This window comes from Dermacentor silvarum, chromosome 1, assembly GCF_013339745.2.
Source record: "Dermacentor silvarum isolate Dsil-2018 chromosome 1, BIME_Dsil_1.4, whole genome shotgun sequence".
Taxonomy (NCBI): Eukaryota; Metazoa; Arthropoda; class Arachnida; order Ixodida; family Ixodidae; genus Dermacentor; species Dermacentor silvarum.
Window position 1 is genome coordinate 255154129 of NC_051154.1, and position 22848 is coordinate 255176976.

The 22848-nt window shown below is 47.4% G+C and overlaps 1 protein-coding gene across 1 annotated transcript in view; it reads right to left on the reverse strand.

Annotated features, from left to right (window-relative positions):
- Positions 1 to 22848, reverse strand: part of LOC119439416 (uncharacterized) — a 593935-nt gene that overhangs the window by 100128 nt on the left and 470959 nt on the right. The window contains exon 16 of the mRNA XM_049660818.1: positions 4992 to 5576. Coding sequence (XP_049516775.1) covers positions 4992 to 5576 — 585 coding nt within the window. The remainder of the gene's footprint in view (positions 1 to 4991; positions 5577 to 22848) is intronic.

The window sequence follows — 22848 nt, forward strand, 5'->3', positions numbered from 1 at the left end:
TGAAATCGAACAGCACGAATAATTTGTCTTTCGTCGTCGGCAGGCTCGTCCCAATACTTCTGCCCGACGACTAACTATCTGCGTGGTTGTAGTGACTCTAGAGTAGGCTGCCGTATTAACGACAGCCACTCAACAACAGGCGTTGCAGGATTGTGTTGGTTGCACGCAGGTCCCACTATTTGCACCCGCCGCTTCTACGGGCACGCGTGTTACAGGCGACCTCCAAGCTGGGTTCCACGGAGGCGGCAGTGGGTCATCCAGCGGCGGTCGCGTTGCCCAGGGCTATGCGGGGCATGGGTTCCGCCACCATGAGGCGATCTTTGTTCCGTGACTTGCTGTGACGGCTGGTGCAAGGAGGAATGCAGATCCAGCTTGGGTAGGACGTCATGCCCTAAATAAATGGGCACATTTTTAAGCGGACAAAAGTTCATTTGAAGAAAATTGGGATGATTAAAAGCACTCTGATTCAACAGTGTGCATGATGCATGCAAGATGCCTTCCATCTCATGACTCAAACACTTCCTAAATAAGGATGTAGCTGTGCTAAAAAGGTTGAGCAACAGTAACGCAAATCGCATCTGCTAATTTAGCCTCTTCCCTATGCGATGACCACGGGCTTATGAGGAGAATATGAAGCATCGAAATATTCCAAAGAATTTTGCTGACATTTGTAGAACAGCTTTAGCTCCGATGTTTTCAAGAATACATCAATACGAAGCTGCAACCCGCTATGGTAGCCGTGTGGCTATAGCGGTGCTTTGCTGTGCTCGAGGTGGCTGGTTCAATCACGACCATGACGGCCACATTCTGATGGGGGCGGAATGCAAACATGCCCGTGTACCACTGCATCGGGTGCATGGTCAAGAACCCCAACTGGTCAAAAATAATCCGCAGCCCTCCACTACAGCGTGCCTCATAGTAAGATTGTTGTTTTGGCATGGAAAACCGCAGACAAATATTTTAATTTAATACAAAGCTGCAATACCAAAGGTCTGAGCGTGCGATCGATCTTCTGTGAGAAACCCAATCTTTTGTGAGAAACGTCAATGATCAATCTCGAGATACGCTAAATGTCGTGCGAGCAATAAAAAAATGCGTTTGAACTCAATCGAGCCTTGCCCAATATGGATGGCCTTGGTTAAAGACCCACGCTAATATATTGGCCCCATCGATTGGGGTACACGGAGTGGAGTGTTAAGTATACCTCAGTTTCAGTGCAATTCTAGATGCCAATTGTAGCTTTTCAGTCCCAAATGCATGAAAACGAGATCTTTACCAAATCCCCAAAAATTAATTCCATGTCTTTGTAAAAAGTCTGCATATTTAGCGTGTTCATGGCAGAGGCAGCATGCTCTCTCCCATGCATGGGGCATTTCGAAGCATGCATACAAAATCACTAGATGATGCTCTATGGGAGCACTACGTGCCGTGGTTGAAGCATTCGGGAACCAGAACCAGCAGCAAGTAGAAATATACTGCTCAGCGACAATCCCAACTTAAATAAGGAAGTTAAATTCGAGACGGATTCAGGAATATCGCATTATAAGGAAGTGCGAAATTGAATGCAAAGTGGCACACATGCGTGAGCAGAACAAGCTTCAGATCATCCACACAATTTATTTTTAGTGCAGTTTGAAACCTGGTCAAGAGCATGGCCATCTTTAAAAAATGTTTAAAAAAAAGTGATAAATTATTCAAAATGAAAGTAGATGAAAAAAAAACTTCCCGTAGGGGGTGGCGCTGGCTAGCACTCCCAGGGTAAATTCTAGAATTAAAACCATCGCACTCGTAATGCGAACACGGGGGATCGTTGCCCACCTGTGGCCTGCCCACTCAACCGTTTTTTCATCTTTCATTTCCATCTATTTGTAATTTGTTTAATTCAATTAGTAAGTACACGTAATTTACCCTATGTTGTCCTTGGTGTCTGTGTTTGTCGGCTTCTTATGATACAATTACTAAATCAGGTTCCTCGGCTTCCTTCCTTCTCGTTCTTCACATTACTTATAGCCACTAGTCAGTCCAAGGGCTCTGTAGATACCGCTTTTAACAGAGACTTATGAAGCAACCTTAGTGGAATGCAATGTACAAAGGGAGTTGTCCTCTTTCAGAGCATCAATGACACGTTTGACTACATTATAAAGCAGGCGATATCGTCCCCCATTCGTTTTAGCTAAAACCAAAAGCATGATTTCTACCTTTCTTGAGTAGGTACATCTTTAGGAAGTGCACATTCAGCAAAAAGGGGTGGGACTGCCCAAAGTCATTTCGGAGCAATTTTCGGTGCAAGTAAAATTGCGTTTTGAAGCGTTTTGGAGCAGACAAAATTGCGTTTTGAAGCATTTTGGTGCAGACAAAATTGCGTTTTGAAGCATTTTGGTGCAGACAAAATTGCGTTTTGAAGCATTTTGGTGCAGACAAAATTGCGTTTTGAAGCATTTTGGAGCAGACAAAATTGCGTTTTGAAGCATTTTGGAGCAGACAAAATTGCGTTTTGAAGCATTTTGGAGCAGACAAAATTGCGTTTTGAAGCATTTTGGAGCAGACAAAATTGCGTTTTGAAGCAGACAAAATTGCATTGTGGAGCAGTTTGGAGCAGACAAAATTGCATTTTGAAGCAGTTTGGAGCAGACAAAATTGCATTTTGAAGCAGTTTGGAGCAGACAAAATTGCATTTTGAAGCAGTTTGGAGCAGACAAAATTGCATTTTGGAGCATTTTGGAGCAGACAAAATTGCATTTTGGAGCATTTTGGAGCAGACAAAGTTGCATTTTGGAGCAGTTGGGAGCAGACAAAATTGCATTTTGGAGCAGTTGGGAGCAGACAAAATTGCATTTTGCAGCAGGCCAATCTGAATTTTGGTGGAAGAATCAAAATGGCAGCGCACTTCAAAACCATGATGAAACAGAATAAACCAACACAAAGCGCGTAGTAGAAGCACGCTTTGTAGCTATAGCGTACTAGAATATGGAAGAGAGAGTGGGTCGAGCGGCGGCATGGCGTTTGTTTTCCTTTAAAGCCGAAAACATCAGTGGAACTACAATCGAACTATATATTCCCGCGCCGACGCTAATGATGATAGCAGAAAATGTTCTCAAATTATGCAGTGCAATCGATGCGCTAATATAATTTCTTGGTCACCATGCATATGTCACCGCAGACCCAAAGAGCTGCAGGCAGTCAACCCTGGGTTGGTTTAATGTAAAACTATTCAAATCTGTCTTTATTGTGATATCAATTTTGTGATATCAACTCCAGGTGCATATCTGCCGTCCGTTGCCCCGATGTTCCGCTAAAGCCCAGGGGCGATAACAGTGTCGCCGCGCTTTGTATGTTGTATGTGCAAGTGAAAGCGTGCGAGGGTGTGCAAGTGAAAGCGTGCGAGGGGGGGTATCGCGTGTCTTTGGTCTAGGGTGCCACGATCGCGTGCGCAAGGGGGGTAGGCGCCTGTCTTCGATGCGTGCGCAAGGGGGGTAGCGCATGTCTTCGGTCTAGCGCTAGGCACTGTGGGGGAAGGGGAGGGAGGGGAGTGTTCTCCGGCGGCAGCGCAGCTCTATGCAGCGCAGCTCTATGTTGGTATCGATCTGCGATGGGGACTGAGTGGAGTGCTGATAGCTTTGTGCGTGCTGTGTATTTATTCTAGGGTGTGCAAGTGAAAGCGTGCGAGGGTGTGCCCACGATCGCGTGCGCAAGGGGGGTAGGCGCGTGTCTTCGGTGCGTGCGCAAGGGGGGTAGCGCGTGTCTTCGGTCTAGCGCTAGGCACTGTGGGGGAAGGGGAGGGAGGGGAGTGTTCTCCGGTGGCAGCGCAGCTCTATGTTGGTATCGATCTGCGATGGGGACTGAGTGGAGTGCTGATAGCTTTGTGCGTGCTGTGTATTTATTCTAGGGTGTGCAAGTGAAAGCGTGCGAGGGTGTGCCCACGATCGCGTGCGCAAGGGGGGTAGGCGCGTGTCTTCGGTGCGTGCGCAAGGGGGGTAGCACGTGTCTTCGGTCTAGCGCTAGGCACTGTGGGGAAGGGGAGGAAGGGGAGTGTTCTCCGGCAGCAGCACAGCTCTATGTTGGTATCGATCTGCGATGGGGACTGAGTGGAGTGCTGATAGCTTTGTGCGTGCTGTGTATTCGCCGCTTAGCTCGAGTTGAAGCTAGAGGCAGCACAAAGGTGAATTCACTCGCTGCTGCAGCCGCATTTCCTCACTCCAGCATTTAGACAGCTAGTTTCCGCGGTCACCGAGTGAAACGTGTTCATGTTTGCTTGTGTTCGCATGACACCGTGCTTGTTAATTCAGTTACTACTGTCCTTACTTCGTATAGCTGTCTGCTAATTTGCTATCGCAACCGATGCTTCGCCTTTCAGGCAAAACTGCGACTTTTTGCCCACTCAACCGTATTCTATAGTACACTCTAAATACAGCCGCCCTGGCCATTCCGACAGCAGTCACAACAGCAGAGAGTGGCCGCGCGCGCGCCAGCCACTTGCTGGAAGCACCGAAAAGTCCAGCGTTAAAAGCATGAAAATCACGAGAAACTAAAGTCTGAGAAACTGTGCGGGAAGCGCCGTCGCGTGGTCTGCGGAATGTGAACAGCCGCGCTCTTTTTCAGAGAACGAATCCGCTCGCTGTTGGCGACCACTGCCGGAGCACACATGCCGAAGCCATTAGGTGCAGCGTGGCGCAATTTCGGTAAATTTTCTGTGTTTGGCGCTGGCATCCGCGTTTGTATCAAAATGGTGCAATTGACGCAGGAGTCTCACCCCTGCTGCCACATCCACAGTGACCCATATCAGCGCGAAACTAGGTTCGTTTAAGAGCACCACATGTGCGCACAATGGCACATGCTCAGTGACCCAAGCTGGTCCGACGGTTTGTTACGATCCCCATTACCTCAACACAGCAGCCCAACCACGGATAAGTAGGCAGGAAAGCAGTTTAGATACAAACAGATACATAGCCCATGGAAAGTGCGTGAAGTATTGAAATACATCCTCTCACCACATGGAGCTTGTCCTTCAGCATCTGATCCATCACCGGATTGGCTATCTGGATCCGGACGGGGTCTCTCTCAACAACCTCGTGGTGCGGCTTGTGATACGCAGGGTCACAAGGCAGAGAGACGTGGCACGGGTCCAGCGACACCACCAACGATCTGTAGGCCCGCAACGCCACCATCGGCAACCTATGGGTCTGGCACTCGTAGCCGCCGCCTGCGCACGCACCAACACGGCACATTTCTCGGGTCAGCTGGTGCTGCTCAAGACACCACCGAAGGAAGGAGACGACCAGAGTTCCGACGCTGGGGTCCTCAAAAATGTCTGGTTCAGAGTTGCTCGTGTCCGAAGCCTGTTGCAGGGGAAACACCGAAGAACGAGAGACCTCCGAGTCTTCCTGATCATCAACGTGTCCATTCTGGTATGCCGTCCTGGGCTCACTTGCCTCATCTTCAGAATCGTCTAACAAAAGAGGCTCCAAGAAACCGTCCACTATTTGCCAGGCTTGAGAAACAGCCTTTTCGGTGGGTTCCTCTCGATCCGCACATTCTTCCATTGCCTCTTGAGCCGTCGATTCAGTCAAGTTCGGTACCTCTGCCACCGACAGCATCATTGCATGCCACCTCCTCATTACTATCTTGCCCACTGGCGCAAGATTTTTGTTTCCCAGAAACTTGGTGCAGATGTCCAGCAGGCAGTTGGAACACAGCCCAGGCTTCGCTGAAGCGCCTGGTTCATGCTGATCGAGAAGCGTTTCATCTTTAAGCCACTTCTCAACGATTCTGAAGGCAGTCCTGAATGAATCACAACCTGCATCCAGATCGTCAGCTTCTGTAAAGTCACTATTGTTCGTGACGAGCTGGTCAATCTTCCAGTGCAGGATGTTTGGGCACCACACCGTGGCCTGTGCATCTGAGCTGCGCAAAATTTCTACCAGGACATTGGCAATGCACCAAGGAAAACTGAAGAATGTGTTCTCCACATTGGGCTCGCACGTCACCATGTACCAGGCAGAGGCTCTGCGAAGCTTCCGTTTGCGCAACTCCTCAGAATCGCTGATGCAGTTGTCATGCATTTCTTTTAGGACATCAGTATAGAAGATGTTGCGTGTTGTCTCAGTTAAAAACTTCGTCACATCACCCTCCGACCCAATTCCATACTGGCTCAGAATTCGGCGAATGTTTGAATTGTAATCTGTGAGGGCTTGAATCACCGACTCTCTGTAGTTCTCCCACCCTGGCATGGTGAGTGCACGGCAATGGCCTGGATCGACATGTAGATGGCCGAGCCTGCCGACGACAGTTTCCAGGGAACGGCACATTCGGTACACGACACCGAGCACCCGGTCCGACCGGTATGTAGTTTTGTGGCTATCTTTCTCCATGAAGTGTGGGTAAAGCAGGGGGCGCTCGTCACGCCGCAAGAAGGCTGTCTGACCATTCTTGGCAAAGTCGAGGCAGATGCTGATCTTCTCTGCGATGGCAAAACACCTTGGCGAGTGAATTCCCCCCGGCTCCTGGTCAGCCCATGCCAGCTGGGCGTTCGACAAGATCCCGATGGAGTCGTTCTTGATGCAATTCCAGAAAAACTTGATCATGTCATCAGTCTGCAATGAAAACCGAAAAGATGTTCAAATTTGTTAGAGGCTACTGCAGTGTTCAATGATGGCTTCTTGGTTGATTAAAAAAACGGCAAGTACAAAATGCAAGGCAGCCTACATACCATAAAAACCGGACTATAGGTCGAACCGGAATATAGGTCGACCCCCCAACTAATTAATTATAAAAATAAAAAAAAAATCTTTTTCAATGGCAAAAGTACCGAAAAACACCCTTAGCTTTAAACAAATGCGACTCAGCCAGTTTCACAATGGTGACAGCATTTAGAAGAGGGCCGACTTTTCGCAATGGTTTTTTGAAAAAAAGTTTGACCTATACAGTCGACGTCCGATTTCGCGGACGCCCGAAATTCCGGACATGCCCGATTTCCCGGACTCATCTGTGGCACCGTCAAGTTCCCCATAGAGTCAATGTATTAAAAAGTCCGAAATTCCGGACGCTTATAGCCTTCGCCATCCGATTTCCCGGACTTTTTACTGTTAACCGCCGACCCAAAGTCACCACCGACGCCGCCATTTTGGTTGTTTTCATATCCTCGAACCCACCATACTCGCATCGCAGGTGTGGCCATAGCCTCCTATATATTCTATGCCTGCCGGATTATCGGCGATCCCATTGATAGCGGCCGTCGTCGGAACTATGGCGGTGGCGCCACTTACGTAGGGTTGTCGCGTGCAAGATTTTTACGTTTTTGGTACTCATAGGTGACAAAAAATACGTGAAAGTAAATAAAAATTGGCAAATACTTATATATCTTAGTGTTGTAATAATATAGCAATATAAAGCGGTCGTCGTCAAAACTTGGGAGGGGGCGCCACTTACGTAGGGGTCTAAGGTGCGCTTTTTGAAAGTTTTTGAAAGTAAACTTCGCATTTTCGACGATATCGCTGCAAGAAAAAAAAACTTAGGGAAAGCAGCGAAACATTCACAGCAACGTTTCGAATTCTGCGGCTTCCAAAAAAGAAATCGTCTGCTACCACCGCAACCGCCGATTTAAACCTTTGTTATGACAAGAGTGTGAACAACTTTCGTCGTCTGCTACTGCTATCATGCGGCAGTTGCGACATCCCCATCACGAGGTTTGCCGCTCCCTTCAATATGCTGACTCCTACCCTACGTAGGTGGCGCCGCCATAGACGACGGCCTTTTCGGGCTCATCCGGCAGGCATAGATTATATAGGAGGCTATGGTGTGGCCAGCAGCACCGCCGCACTGCGCCGCGGCTGCCGTAACCTCGAAACCGCACGTGTCAATCCGTTGCCAGCCGTAGCTTAGCCAAGCCAAACCTCACTGTGTTCGTTCACGTGTTGTTTTGTCAGCTCTGCCAGCTCTGCGGTCATGTCTGCGGTTGATCGTTTGCTGCTGCGCGCTATCTTCAGTGATCATGTTTCCCGACCTTCAGCATCCACCGAGTTCCTAGCTGTTTCGTGCTGCGCTTTTCGTCGAGCGGATTTGCCGTATACAGCGATGGCACTGACTGCTCCTTCGTCTTCGTCCGCGCCTTTGAACGAACTGCCATCCGCGAACTGCCCTCCGTGGACGAACTGACGAAGTGACGAACTGCCATCTGCGGACATTGCCTTCGACGATCTGCGCGCTGCCGGCGTGTCGATTCCAGCCGGGATAACCTTTGAGGGCTTCGCCGACGCTGACAAAGACCTCGAGCTATGTGCGGAGTTGACCGATGACGAAATCATTCGTCAAGTTACGGAGACACCGACACCGAGAACGAAGAGCCAGCTCCTACACAGCCAACGAGCTCGGAGTTGACGCGAGCACTGATGACACTGTCATCGGTGTACAGCGGCAACATGACGTTGACTGCAATTGAGGCAGACATGATCGCGGGCAAGCGGACCGTGCAAAAGAAAATAAGCGACTGCTTTGCGCCCAAGTGCTGACCTATGAGGTAGCGCCGGCCACGTCGTATTTTTTTTTTTTTTATAAACGGCTCTTTTCAGAGCCACCTAAACGATGCATTGGCTGAATCGCAATGAGAATCTTGTACTCCGGCCGTGACCCTCTCCATCAGCGAAAAATACCTACCAAAAAGGTGCGTTTTCACGTGCATTCGTTTTTCCGGACTGCCCGATTTTCCGGACGTTTTAGCGGTCCCTTGAGGGTCCGGGAAATCGGACGTCGACTGTATTCCGGTACTTTCTTGTAGCGAGAGTAAAGAACCAAAAACACTGGTAAAGGAAAGTTAAGAATCTAGCTTTTTATCAGCCAAACTTGAGCCCAGATAGATGAGCAATGCTATCCGGTATCTAACGCTATACAGTGAAAGCTCGTTAATTTGCACCTCATTAATTCAAACTTTCGGGTTAATTCGAACTGATGGTCATGGTCCGGCCACAATATATAGGCATCTATGGGTTAACCAACTCGTTAGTTCACGCGCGCATCGGCTCCTCTATCGATAATTCGAACTGCGCGCTGCTGCGTGGTGGTATTTTATACTGCCGCTGCAAGCTTTCAAGGCTCAGCGATAGATGGCGCGAGCGCAGCGGCATCACTGTCGTCATTGCGCTCGCTCTTCGCATCGTGTGGCAGTTCGTGCCGGACGTGTCTGCGTAGTCTCTGTGTCCTTTGTGTGCCACACATTCAGTCGCTAGGCCTCGTGTACGTCAGAGCTACGAAGTCGTTCGGTGCCGTGTCGCTACGATGTGACGCTGCTCACGGCCTCGCATATGTTGGTGCGTTCCTGGGATCAGGTCACGGCAACAACTGTTGCCAATTGCTTTCGCCACAGTGGCTTTTGTGTGACCATAGCCTCCTATATACTTCATGCCTGCCCATCGGCGCCGAGAACGCAGGGAACCGGTCGTCGCGCCTAGTGCCGTCACTCACCACCAGTTGGCGGTGCTACCCCAGAATGCTGCAGGACGCTCTACGGCGGTGTGCGCTGTAGCATACCTATATATCACGCAATTTTTTTTTTACCGGTGATTCTATTGTTTTACCACATCTCCGGGCGTTTAACGCCGACACAGAAGCGTACAGGCCGCCGCGCATCGCTTCTCCCAAAAGAACGCTAAAAGGAAAACCACAGCTCTTATCTGTACTAGTATGAAGCTTCATTTTCCTTCTGCTTATTATTACATATGTTTTGTATGTCAGTGTCGAAAAAAAATAATGTCGGCTCTAATAACTACACAACAAAAGCTTTTATTGCCATCATTTGGATTTACAGTTTGTGGAGCTTTCGTGACAGGGGCTTCTGTGAAAAAGCTTTTGCGATTTCGTTCTTGTCCGTTATCTTCAGCGCAAAATTAGGGAATAGAGGGCGGAAGAACTTTGTCACCATGATCTCAAACAGCTTCTCGTGATGCTCAGGCACTGAACAATTACATAGTTCACGCTCTCGCAGCACTTCAGCAGCATTCACGGCTGTCTCCCTCAGCGGCTGCGGAAAATTTCTTAGCTCAGCGAGCACTACTTCAACCTACTTGTGCAAAGAGTTCAGCACAACTACGAGTTCATCTGACCAATACAGCAGACGGCTTCTGTCTTGAAGCCCAATCAGAGAATCTGATGGGGCCGAGGGCTTGGTCTTTGTCAACAAACTGAGGCATTCTTTGCAAGACACCCACTCATTAACAGCTTAACAGCTCTCGATAGGTATCCGCCAACCATCGCTAGTGCTGCACATTCTGGCGAACGAAACGTTTCCTTGCGCCTGGTAATGTGGTTGAACAGCGCTGCTGTCGCCTCTTTGGGAAATTTTTTGGATTGTTCTGGCGTAGTACTTACGCTCAGTTACCGGCGTAGCGACGAGCATGTGCTATCTTCCGTGTCCATCACGTTGCTGTTTGTCGATGTTGACGCAATGCCTGTCTTCAGAGACTTTTCTGTTCCGCACAAAACTGCCCGTGAGTCTGTCTGATCGTTGCTTCCAGCTGACCTCCTCAACCACCCAAAAAAAGATTCATTGGCGTCAGACGAGAGCTTTCTAGTCAGAACAAATCGAAAGTGCATCTCTCTCAGCAAGTATCTGACGCATTCCACGTTTGACACATTCAAACTTGGAGCCACTTCTCTAAGTTCTTCATCGCTCGGAATTTCATGAAATGAGATGCCCGGGACCTTTCTCTTACTGTACGAGGTGCATCCAGGTCCACAACAATACGCCATACTACTGGGTATCAACTCTCAAAGCGCCCTATCAAACCACTTAAAGTAGCACAACTCACTCGTGACCACAATCTCTTCTTTTCGGCCAGAAGGCTCTCATTTGCGCTGCTGCTAGGCATCCTCAATACGGAACCGACAGTGTCACCACTGCCACAGTCCTTCAATACCCTGCCGCAGCTCACCGCGTCAATCCAAGGCAGAAGGCAAGTTTTTTTTCCCAGCCGTGGACTGCTGCAGAAAGGTGATCTTCCAGCAAACCATCGGCAGCCGAGGCAAATTAATATTGTCTCGATTTGACACTAATGAAGACGCGCACACGCAATTTTTCCCGCCTTTAACCATGCACAGCGGCTAGCGAACTATTCTGGGGTAGCAGCGCCCCTAGCGGGCGACCTGCAAGGAGGTCAGGAGAGGAGGTTGAACTGTGCTCCCGGAGTGATTGCGCGGGCACAGAAAGTATATAGGAGGCTATGGTGTGACCAATGAGGGCACAGCTTGCGAGCCCGACGAGCGCGAAGCCGTGGTCATTCCTGCCGGATTGAGGGATGCGCTGGAGGACGTGACCTTCGACGACTACGTCGATGCAGATCGCTGTGCAGCGGTCTGCGGCACAATCACCGACAATGATATCATCGCGCAGGTGACTGGTGGAGAAGCGCCCGTCGTCGATGTAGGTGCGGATGACGAAGAGGATGATGCACCCACGCGGCCCTCACAGCTTTGGAACTAATGGAGGCTATGCGTGTCACGCGTCTATTCTTCAGCTTCGAGGAAGACGCAGAGGATGCTTTCTGCCACGTTCGCGCGTTGGAAAACAAGGCTATAGCGATCGCATTGAAAGAAGAGAAACAGACAGTGATCACGGATTATTTTCGCAAGTAAATATTTTGAGTGATTTTCCAACAACCCGGTCTCAATTCCTGCTGTTTTTTCAATGAATTTTGTTAGTTCGAACTTCGGTTTAATTCGAACTCATTGGGCGTCCCTGCGAAATTCGAATTAACGAGCTTTTACTGTACATGTCTCACCGTAGATGCAATGTGCACAGACTGATAAGACTCCCCTTACTATAAAATAGGGGGGTTACATTGAATTTTCGGATACTGTAAGCATGTCTTGTGCCAAGTGATAACAGGGATAATCAGGTGAAAATTTAACACTAAGAAAAAAAAGCAAGTGCAGTGCCGCGGTTCTTAGCATGCCAAATAACTGAATCGAAACAAACTAAAAGCTTATAATGAAAGCAACTGTAGTCCAAGATTGTGAAACTTCTCTTCACGCATGTTTTAATATATAATAATAAGAATAATTGTTATTAATAAACGTTCTTTAAAATATAATATAAAAGCAGGCCTGTTGAATCTAAATGAAGGCTTCAATAAGAATGCCGTTGGCACCTATAGTACAAATGCCTACATAACCCCACCCACCAACCTCCACACTTCCCCTAATCCTGACCATAAAGCCCCCCCACCCCCTTCCGTAAATAAAAATTTATTTCATTCATTCGTGAATAAGACTTGCCGTGATTTCTTTGTTGTCTGGCTCAGGGTTCCTGTCCGAATAGTTCATGGGAGGTCTGTTTAGTCCCACGAAAAACAGACACTTCTCCCAAATGACGATATACTCGTCCCCGTCCAAGTCGGAGCCTGCATGCCAGAAAAAGAGACGATGCTTATCAGAGGACAGAGCTCCCCGATACTTCGAACAGAGCGATTTCAGATTTAAATAAAAAATCGCAGGGTTCAACATCCAAAATCAACACACAGCTATGAGGGAGACCATAGTCTGAGCCCTCTCCCTCAGTAGGGCTGTACTTAGCACATACCACCGAACACGGTGCTCGGTGGTATACAGAATACAGAACATCAGCGGACATTGAAAATAGCCCAGTCAAGCTGTCCTCGGAGCCATCGTTCTCTTCTTCACCTCACCAAAACAATATCTTCACATTGGCTTTATGTAGTGCGCATTCACTCCACTGCTACGGCTGATAGTGTCGCCTGCACTGGAATGGCACGATACTATCACGGAAAGTGCAGGCACAGGGGAATGGACTCTCCGTCTGCTTCTAACTTCAACGAGTCTATGAAACTCCGAGATTAGGCAACCTCCAGCTTTAAACGTAGATGAAGGCATTGCATACGAAGCCACAGCCACCTCAACTTGCCCAACCTTGGCACCCCCTGCAGATTACCGCTAAGCTGAAGCGCGCAGGCCACATATGCGCTCAGCTGCACTGACAGCCTTGTACTAGTTGCCATGGCCGGGCTAGAAGAGGAGACAGGCTCATTTGCCACACACTTCTTATATTGAGGTGCAATGTACATGTTCTAAGGACAAGTTATAAAATGTTTCGCAATATCAAGAATTTAGTTATATTGAAGTTCGTTACATTGAGGTCAAAAGTATTTAGATAGCAGCTCACAAAGTATATCTTAGCAGCAGTAACACGACTTGTTTATAGCTTGTCGCATGGCTCTGGATCGACCAGTGAGAAGGTGGGATGGGGCTAGATTTTTTTTTTAGCTGCTTGAAGAACCCTGAAATGCTGTTTGCAGAACCACTGGGCTTCGTGTAACCCAGTTTGACCCTCGTATTCAGAAATGGCATGAATGTGCCAAAGACGCTCGTGCGTATCCATCGGCGCATTGACATCTTCCTGGACACAAGGGTGAGAACCTCTAGTCTGCTGCAACCAAATTTACCAATTTTGCAACACCTTCAGGCAATAATGTACTAAAGGTAAGACGGAAATTACTGCGAGTAGCCGCAAAATGCAGGCTTACCAGCCATTTCGTCAGGGTGTGGCCTGGGTCCGTGTGCTGGAAACACGATGCAGTCAATGACGTGGTGCAGCTCTGGCACGTCGATGGCAGTGAACTTTCGCACATAACCCAGGTGCAGGCAGGGGCACTTGGTGACAAGGACAGTGCCCGTGATGACAGTCCGCTTAGGTAGTTCATGGTACTGCACATGTGGTCTGCGTATCTCGGTGCACTGTACAAACAATTGCACAATCCAATAAGCCTTTGGCGAAGGGCACCAGCAGACCGAAGTCTTGAAGGAACAGGGGAAAAAAGCATTAGCGAGATTTAGGGAACAATAAAGCTTTGTTTGTGCAATACAGAACGACTGTATTGCACAAACATGTTAAAAATCAAAATAGCCCGAGACGAGTTGCACTGGCAGACTTTAGTCTTGAAGGAACAGGAAAGAAGCATTAGGAACAGTAAGGCTTTGTATCTGTGTGCACTGGACTAACACCTGCAAAAACAGGCTAGTGTGAAGCGAGTTGCACTGGCAGACCCAAAACAAGTATTAAAGGGAAACTGAAGAGGCTTTAGAATTCGAAGATTTATGGAGGTTTGGAAGACCGACACAGTATAACTGAACTGAAGTTATTTTCTCTATTATGTGCGTAGCAGCGCCGCAATCGCACTTAAAATTTTCGTTGAAGCTCCGCCCCCTTCGCATGCCGAGCGTAGTGGGGAAAGACCGAGCGCAAGGATGATGTCAATACAGGGGTCACGTGTGCGCTCTATTCGAATCATGCTTCTCGCAGATACCCAAGATGACGTCACAATCGTGTTCGCCATCAGAGCTGTTAAACGGCACGCGGCGTCTCCCACAGACGCTGCGGCTTGTTTTTGCTAAATTAAAGCAACTTGCGGTGACTGCTGGCCTCTTAAACTATCGTTTTCGTATTCAGGGGGTGAAAAACTGTAATAATTCGCTCAAAGCTCATTTTTTTTTAAAGTGATTCAGCTGCCCTTTAAGGACTTTGAGGGAACAATACGGCTTCACACATGAGCGCACAACATACCAGGTGAACCTATACAGGGTGTCCTAGCTATCGTGCTTCGTATTTTTAAAAAGTGCATATTGTTCACAGTTGAGTACAGTAGCCACCAGTATTTTTTGATGCTGACAAAAAAGCCTGTAAAAAATGAAAATATCACACGACTAACCATCCACCCGCCTCAGAAAGCAGCGCCCTCAAACATGCTCCACAAGAGTTAGTGCGCGATCCCTCTTCCACCAACTCCTATGCAGTGTTGCCAGGTCCGACGAGGCGGCGTTGCCAAAAGCTAGAGAAGTTGTAGCCCACAAGTAGCCAAACACGAAAAAAAGTGCAAAATATTTCTTAGCCAAATATAGCCATTTCTATTTGCAGTTTTATTTGTGCATACATCTTTAAATTCCACTACGGCAACCCTTTTTTTGCACAACCCGTCGTAACAAAATGTCCGTGCCGCCGTTAAGGTCTGCCCTTGACATCAACAACAGCGACATCGTACTAGCGCAGAACCCTTTTTGGTTGGGCCCGGAAGCTACAAGTTTACAGCTCCAATTATTTACAATAATATTACCCAATACAATATTACAATAATAATACCCAGCACCTCCACCACGATGTTACGCGAAGAACGAGTCAGTAAGACAGGCAACTATTTACAGGTTGTATTTACAACAGCGGTTGCAGCGCTGACCGGTTAGGTTCACAGCGTGAGCCCCGCTCGTTCTTCCTCTTTTCTCGAGTGATGGCGCCCGCACACCTCGGTCAAACAATCAAATACCACACGCGTGTAGCAATATTAACTACGAACTCTGCTTTTTAGCTGTTATGAACGCAAAAAATAGTTTAGCATCGTCGAACTCTCACGTCATATCTGCCTACGGGGTAGAAGTTCAGCTGTCCAGCAATCTGTGACCTGCTCACGGCTTCTTTTTTTACGAGCTAAAACAAGTCTTTCGTGCTATGATATCTCGTGTTATTTGTCTCATCGTATTTTGTTTTCTCTTTTTTTTTCCAATTAGCTTGGCCTGGGTTAGTTGGTACATGCTCTATATACTGTTCTTTACATCAAACTGGCCGCCATCTTAGGTCTCTAGCACGGCAAGAACATGAGTTAAAATAAAGTGTCAGACAACAGATGCCACTCGCTGTCTGAATCTGTGTAAGTGTAAGAACTGCGCAGTCGTTTTCAGCAATGAGCACGTCCCGAACGTAACTCGCTCGAAATGGTAAAAGCCGTGATGCCGCACAAAGAGTAAAGGTAAACAACAAATTGACAACAGTGATTATTCTGTAAAACCGGTTACTGTCAAAAAGCAAATCATGTAGATGTGAATAAAGTTTTAGAATAGGGCCCCAAAGTTAGGGGCCCCAAAGAGCTTTGCGGGGGTTAGCTTTGGGGCATAAATATTAAAACAAAATATACCATTTCATGATAAGAATAGTAACTTAGTTTTTTGTGTTTAATTACAATTTAGAACTTATTCTATTAGCAGCAAGCAACTTGTTGCGCTTAGTTTTGGGTAACCAACTTTACGTACCTTCACCCAGCCAAGTCAGTCCGTGTTAGGCCTACAAGCCATGAAATCGACAATTGAATTCGGAAAATGGTGTACCCGACGCAAAACCCAAACACAGTTTGCGTCTTGCGGATGCGCATTGGCTTCTACGCTATGTCTTTGGGGCCCCAAAACATTTGAGGCCCCTATTCTAAAACTCTAGGAATTGCTGGGGTTTTACGTGCCAAAATCACTATATGATTGGGAGGCAGGACACAGTGGGGGGGGGGGGGGGGACTCAGGATTAATTTTGGCCAGCTCGCTTTGTTTACCGTACACCTAAATCTAAGTACATGGGTGTTCCTGCTTTTCACCTTGATCGAAATGCGGCCGCCATGGCCGGCAATCAAACCCACATCCTCGAGCCAGCACCGTAACAACTCACAAGCTAAGCTAACAAGGCGGGTGAAGTTCATGTGACATGGTGCACTGATGTCATAGTGGCAAACATGTTTCGATAATAGCAGAATGAGTATCTTTATCCGTGACATTACGGGCAAACGATGCATCTAGAAATAAAAGCACCAGAACCCACATTTGGCTCGGGGTCTTGCTCCCATTCTTTTTTATATGTTCTCACACACTTGGCCCACTTCCCCATGTTTGGATTCTCCCCTAGGAGGAGGATCCGATCTTACGTCCAACCTATCGAAATGAATGTCGAATGTAAGCATGGACAAAAATCATCTAGCAGGAGAAGGAAATGACACTAAAGCTTCACGCGAGATACGTGGAGTAGGTCAAAAGCTGTGCCCGGCGCAATACTTCACCCAGAATTAAGACATGGACATGAACACACTGGGGCGTGTCATCCACCCGTGCTTCCCTTCTTTCATGTCGGCACCACGATCCCGACGGCCCCGACCCTATGTTACTGCTCTATCTGAGCATAGCCATGCTAGTACAGTGTACTGTGAAAAAACCCACTACTCCCAGGTTCATCCCAATGCCCTGCGATCGGGTGCATAATGGTCAAGCGGGGTGTAAGTTTATGTGCATCAAGGATCAAAGCCACCGGCTCAGACAATGGCGCAGAGAGGGATGGGAAGGAAAGGGGAGGGGGTCATTTCGCGCATGCACACATGCACAGCCACACGGCCGGCTCAACCAGCTAAAACATACCCTTCGAGATTTGCTTCTACCCAATCAAAGCCACCTCTGGAGCGTCGATTAGGGCGCTACTTATAGCCCAAACAAAGCCAAGTCGCAGATTTTCAGTAGCCCAAATATAGCCACATAGCCAACTCGGCCAAGTCGACGCCAAAAATTTTTTCCTGTAGCCCCATTTGACTATATATAGCCAAACCTGGCAACACTGCTCGTATGTAGTAACTTGTTTGAGGGCATTATGCTTTTTGATGTGCGCGGGCGGTTGGTTACACAATATGCGTCATATTTCGCTGGCTTTCTTTATGAACTGTAAAAAATAAACAGGCAACGAGTATCTAGCTGAAAACATGCCAGCTTAAGTTTCAATTTCCTAGAGATTCCTTATTGACAGCACAGCATTCAGGGGTATGATTAAACAATAGCTAATTTCAATTACAATTATTCAATTAAATGGCATCAACAAAAGACTACTCGCGGCTACTCTAATTGACTGAACAATATGCAGTTGGTTGCACGATAGCTGGGACACCCTGTATATGCGAGTGCGCATATACTGGTCATGGCCCAGAGCCCAAGATGCTTGAAAACATCGCTCAGTAGGTGACAGGATTTACTTGAGATCTGACTAAGGTGGGTAACACGACCTTGAGTCATCATCGCTAATACTTTGCAAAACTGACATTTTTTGTCAACTATCTGCTTGACAATGAAACCAAAATGCCTCTTTTCATGTCACACTGGTTAGCATTCTTACTCACCTCGCCATACCGGTGCTTGTTTGTAGTGTCAACCACTCCAAGCATGTTGTGGGCACGATCCACGGGCAGCACTATGCGAGTCTTGTACCAAAGGCCCGCTGAAAATTCACAAACAAGAGGAGCACTGTTCATCTTGTGCAAGACATGGCAGTACCTTCAGTGTCATGCAGCAACAGCCCATCCCCATCCACGTCCTCATGGAAATGGAGGGGGGGAGGGCAGTTTATGATAGCTTTTGCAGCTATCAGCCCCCGACATCTGAACTTGCCTCCCTCCTTCCATGACAGAGCAGCACGTTCTGTGCTGTGGTCATGTGAACATGTCAAAGATGGGCTTACAATCAGTTCTTGCACACAAGGGTGGCTATGCATTCATCTTCAAAAAGCATATATGAACTTGCCCAGGTTACGGTTTCCTACCTATGCATTATAGCAGTATGCTTCCTCTTTGTGCTAATGTGCCTGTGTTTCAACTTGTATAACAGTTTAAAAAAAAAAACCAAGGCATGTGCGTGCAATTCCAGTCCTGCACCACTGACTCAGGAATTGAATGCATGCATAACTGCCAATCGTACCCCCCTCCTTAGCATGCATCATGTTGCATAACAAGAAATTATAAAAGTGAGAATGCACCAGTTTCCTCCATTCTTCTCTCAAGGCAGCTAGCACTTTGACACACTTAAGGCCATAAGGGTATTAGTTAAAACACAATTAGTGATTTTTTTGTTATTCAATTATGCATTAAACAAGATGCAGAAAAACCGGAACACACCGCCGATTCACTTGGCAGTAATTATCCGATTCTAACACGCCCCCGAATCAAACGCGCGCCCACTTTCCATGTGTCCAAAGTAGTAAACTAACGTGAAAATAACAGTAAACCTCCTAAATAAAGCACAAATCCAATGCGCAACATATTTTTTAGATAGAAATGTTATTGCACAATGGCAACCGGTTTTCTAAAGCATCGCCGCAATACATCCGTGGTATGCGGCAAAGCATATCAAAGTTGCAAAGAGCTTATAGTTTGATGTCCGAGTGAATGCGCAGGCAATTTTCGCGCATCGGAATCGGGTAAATACCGTAATCAAACACTGTGACCTAAGGTTATTGCTTGAAAATGTTCCTAGAGCGAGCGGGAAATAAAAATAAAATTATGGGATTTTACGTGCCAAAACCACGATCTGATTATGAGGCACACCGTAGTGGGCGACCTCGTGCTTGGGAGCCCAACACCATAATTACCAAGCCACCACGCTGGGTACGTGACACTTCGTGTGCTCAGCGCGTACACTGTCCCCTAAGCTCAACCGAGACAGACGTTGCCACAAAAGGGGTCACTATAGTTCGAATTATCCGGCGAAGGGCAAATCGACATATTTCGACTAGCGTTTTGTTGACCATGCAATCACATAGGTGCCTTATTGAATATACATTTATAGCAGAGTGTCCACCCAACCACCATGGACGTCTTCACAGTTTGCACAATTATCGTAGCTTCAAACACAATTTTGAATACAACACTTTCAGTTTATCGGCCCTACCATAAGCCCTTGAACTGAGAAATGTTGTTAACATTCGTGACCTTATGCGTGAAACCATATTCTCTTAGCATTTGTTTTCACTGTTACATTATAGTGTTGCTTGTCTGCAGGTACTTGACCCTCGCTAACTACTGCATAACTTGTGTTTCAAGATGTTACCATACCAAATTTCCCACAAGTTTCTTCACTAGTTTTATTTGTTGTTTGCTATGTTTTTGCCTTCGCTAACTAAGTGGAATCTCAATGGTAGGAATCTCACGGGGTCACGAAAAGTATTCGTACTAGCCGAAATTCGTATCATCAAAACACAATTGAAACTAGCTAAATTAACGAATCAGAGGTGAACTCACTCAGGCACACGTACGTAAAAAGTATTTACAGTATAGACCACTTATAAAGTAACCGTTTAGAGTGCAGAACTGGCTACAACGCAGCCTTTTCCAACTCCCATTTACCCTCTCGTAGAACTCCATGTATACACATACCGCTTACAGTGCAGCCGCGCGAGACGAAATACTGGTTATAATGCGGCTTCCGCCGGAAAGTCTCGCCACGGGCGGTAGCGAGCACGGTTCTCAACTGAGGTGCGCTCACCGATGGGAGAGGAGATCAATGAGGGCAATGAGGAGGAGGAGCACGAGATGTGGAGCATAAGTCCAATGGCGATAAAATCGTCGCCGTGCGCCGTATGCGCTTGTGAAAGCAGCGAAAGGCCGTGGGGGTATAGGATGGAGGAAGAGGGGGGGGCGACGCTGTGCTGCGGCACCAAATGCATATCTTCCAACCGGGCCCAAGGGTAACTGGCGACGCAGTCTCCCACGCAAAAGGTGAAAAGCGAGAAGGCAGCGCGGGAGGGAGGGAGGGAGGGCGGCCGGGACCACAGAAAAATTTGTATCATCTGGAAATTCGTATTAGCCTTGATCGTATCACCGAGATTCCACTGTACTACTCTGCAATTGCACCTAGTGAAGATTTTACGATTACTTACCGACCGCATTTCGGTACACGGCTAGAAGCAGTGACCGAAAGAAGGGGTCCAGCGCGAGCCGAAAGCCAGCCATGGACAGGTCCTCGTACAGCAGCGGCAGCTTCGACCACACTGCCAGCACGTTAACGGCACTGGACTCCTCGACGAGGGCGTCTGTGAATTGTATGTTTTCTTGCAGACGGATAAATGTGTCTGTCCGCACGCCCAGGTGCTCCAGGATCGTAATCAGGGGTAGGTTCAATGTCACAGAGCCTGGAATAAAGGAAAATAATGAAGGGGCTTCAAAAAAAAGCAATGGACCACACAACAAGGTAGTACGGGAGTGCAGTAGGTTGGTCCAGCATTCTCACGACAGTTTGCAAAATATATCCTCAGTGCATGTTGTCTGATGGTTTGACAAGGCACAAAGGAACAAGGGAAAGCACAAAAACCAGAAACTGTCCAAGAACAACGGCATGACAACGACAAGACTTCTTTTGGGTGTTGCTCAACACCTCGCAACACGGAAAAGTGGAAATGAATGTGCAGTTGGATCCAGTGAACCCAGCATATTTACCATTAGCTGCCCCCTCTGCCACCAAGATGATGAGCCCATGGACACAACTAACTTGCTATGGACTTGCCCAGCTACTGCAAATATCAGACGTCGTCATGCCGCCTAAGCCAAAGTCAGCACGCAGATGAACATAGCCTAGAGACATGGCTGAATGGCACCTCTGATCACCCACTCCTCTTTTGCATTCAGGAGGCCAGTTTGGGCTGTCTGCTGTGAAAGACAAAAGAGATACTTTTGCCATCCCCTCACAAGACTTGAGGCCATTGTATGAATAAAGATGTTTTTGCCTACTGACGAAATCACAGGCAGTGAAGGCATATCGAAGGCACAACAATCATAGTGCAACGTCGATGACATGAGGCACTGTGTGGCACAATTCGGGCACTGTCTGGGTATTCAGGCATGTCTGGGTATCAGTATGCCATCGTGAAGCGTGTTCGTATTTTTCATTGTTTTCATTGCTTTCAAAGTATGCTAGACATGAAATGGTTGGTGCTCTCATATCCCAAATCCCTAGAGGGAGTTCTTGCATGGAGCTTACATTGTGCAATCTCAGCAAAACCCTGAAAGAAAATTCTTTATCTGCTCTTTGGCAGTGCACGTCTCACATTTCTGAAGATTCAAAAGACGTAAATTTTAAGCTTCAATAGACAGAATTATTTGCCGCCTATGTAATGCTCCGTGTCCATCAACATTTCCGCGCTGTAGTGACAACTTCAAGTGCGAACAGCTTCGAGAATTTTGAGGGACATTAACACCAATTACACTTGGCACGTCAATGAGGTGACGTGCCAAGTGCCTCAACTGTAAATCATTTCTAAATCTATCATAATCTGAATTAAACCTGAATAAGAAGTCACGATTTCAAGTGCCACACATGATGCTTGTGTTTTAGGCGCATGTTTGGGGACCTCAGGAAGTCAATATAAATCTAGGGTGCCAATGCCATGGTGCCAATCTATGGTGTAATGTTAGGAAACCAATGCTATGGTGTCTCATAACATCAGTGTTGCTTTGTGCCATTTAAACTCATGAGACCAAAGAAGGACATAACGAACATGAAAAGATGGACATGGCAAGCACCACTAAGAAATATCAATGAGCGATTGTGCCATCCATCTCATCTTCCTTTGGTAACATGTTTCTGCTTCTTCATTGCTTCACCAACAGGCCCAAAAGAATACACATCCAATCAATCAACATACGAGATGCGGAGACTTTGACCACGTCGAGGTACTCCGAGCTGGTGCAGGGGAACTTCAGCATGCTGGGCCACAGGCCGAGCAGCTTCTTGTTGGGCAGGGCGGGGTTGAGGCAAAGCATGCCCTTGGATCCGGCATACCGAATTTGCATGGCCGATGGACAGTCTGTCAGCTTCATCACGTCGTACACCTGTGCACACATTTTTCGCCCTTAGAAGAGTAATATATTTCCAAAGTTGAAGAAACTTCACAACATGTTTTTCGCATGCAAAACAGTCACACTTGGCAAGGTTTTGTCGGCATCAAAAAACTACTGGTGGCTCCTCTACTCAACTGTGAACAATACGCACTTTTTAAAAATACGAAGCACGATAGCTAGGACACCCTGTATAGGTTCACCTGGTATGCTGTGCGCTCATGTGTGAAGCCTTATTGTTCCGTAAAAGTCCCTAATGCTTATTTTGGGTCTGCCAGTGCAACTAGCCTGTAGCGATAAAGCCCAGGCCAAAAGAAACAACGCCGCACACGATCATACGCCCTCATTACACCAAGATGACCTGCTGTAGGTTCATCGTGAAGCTGATGGAGGACAGTAC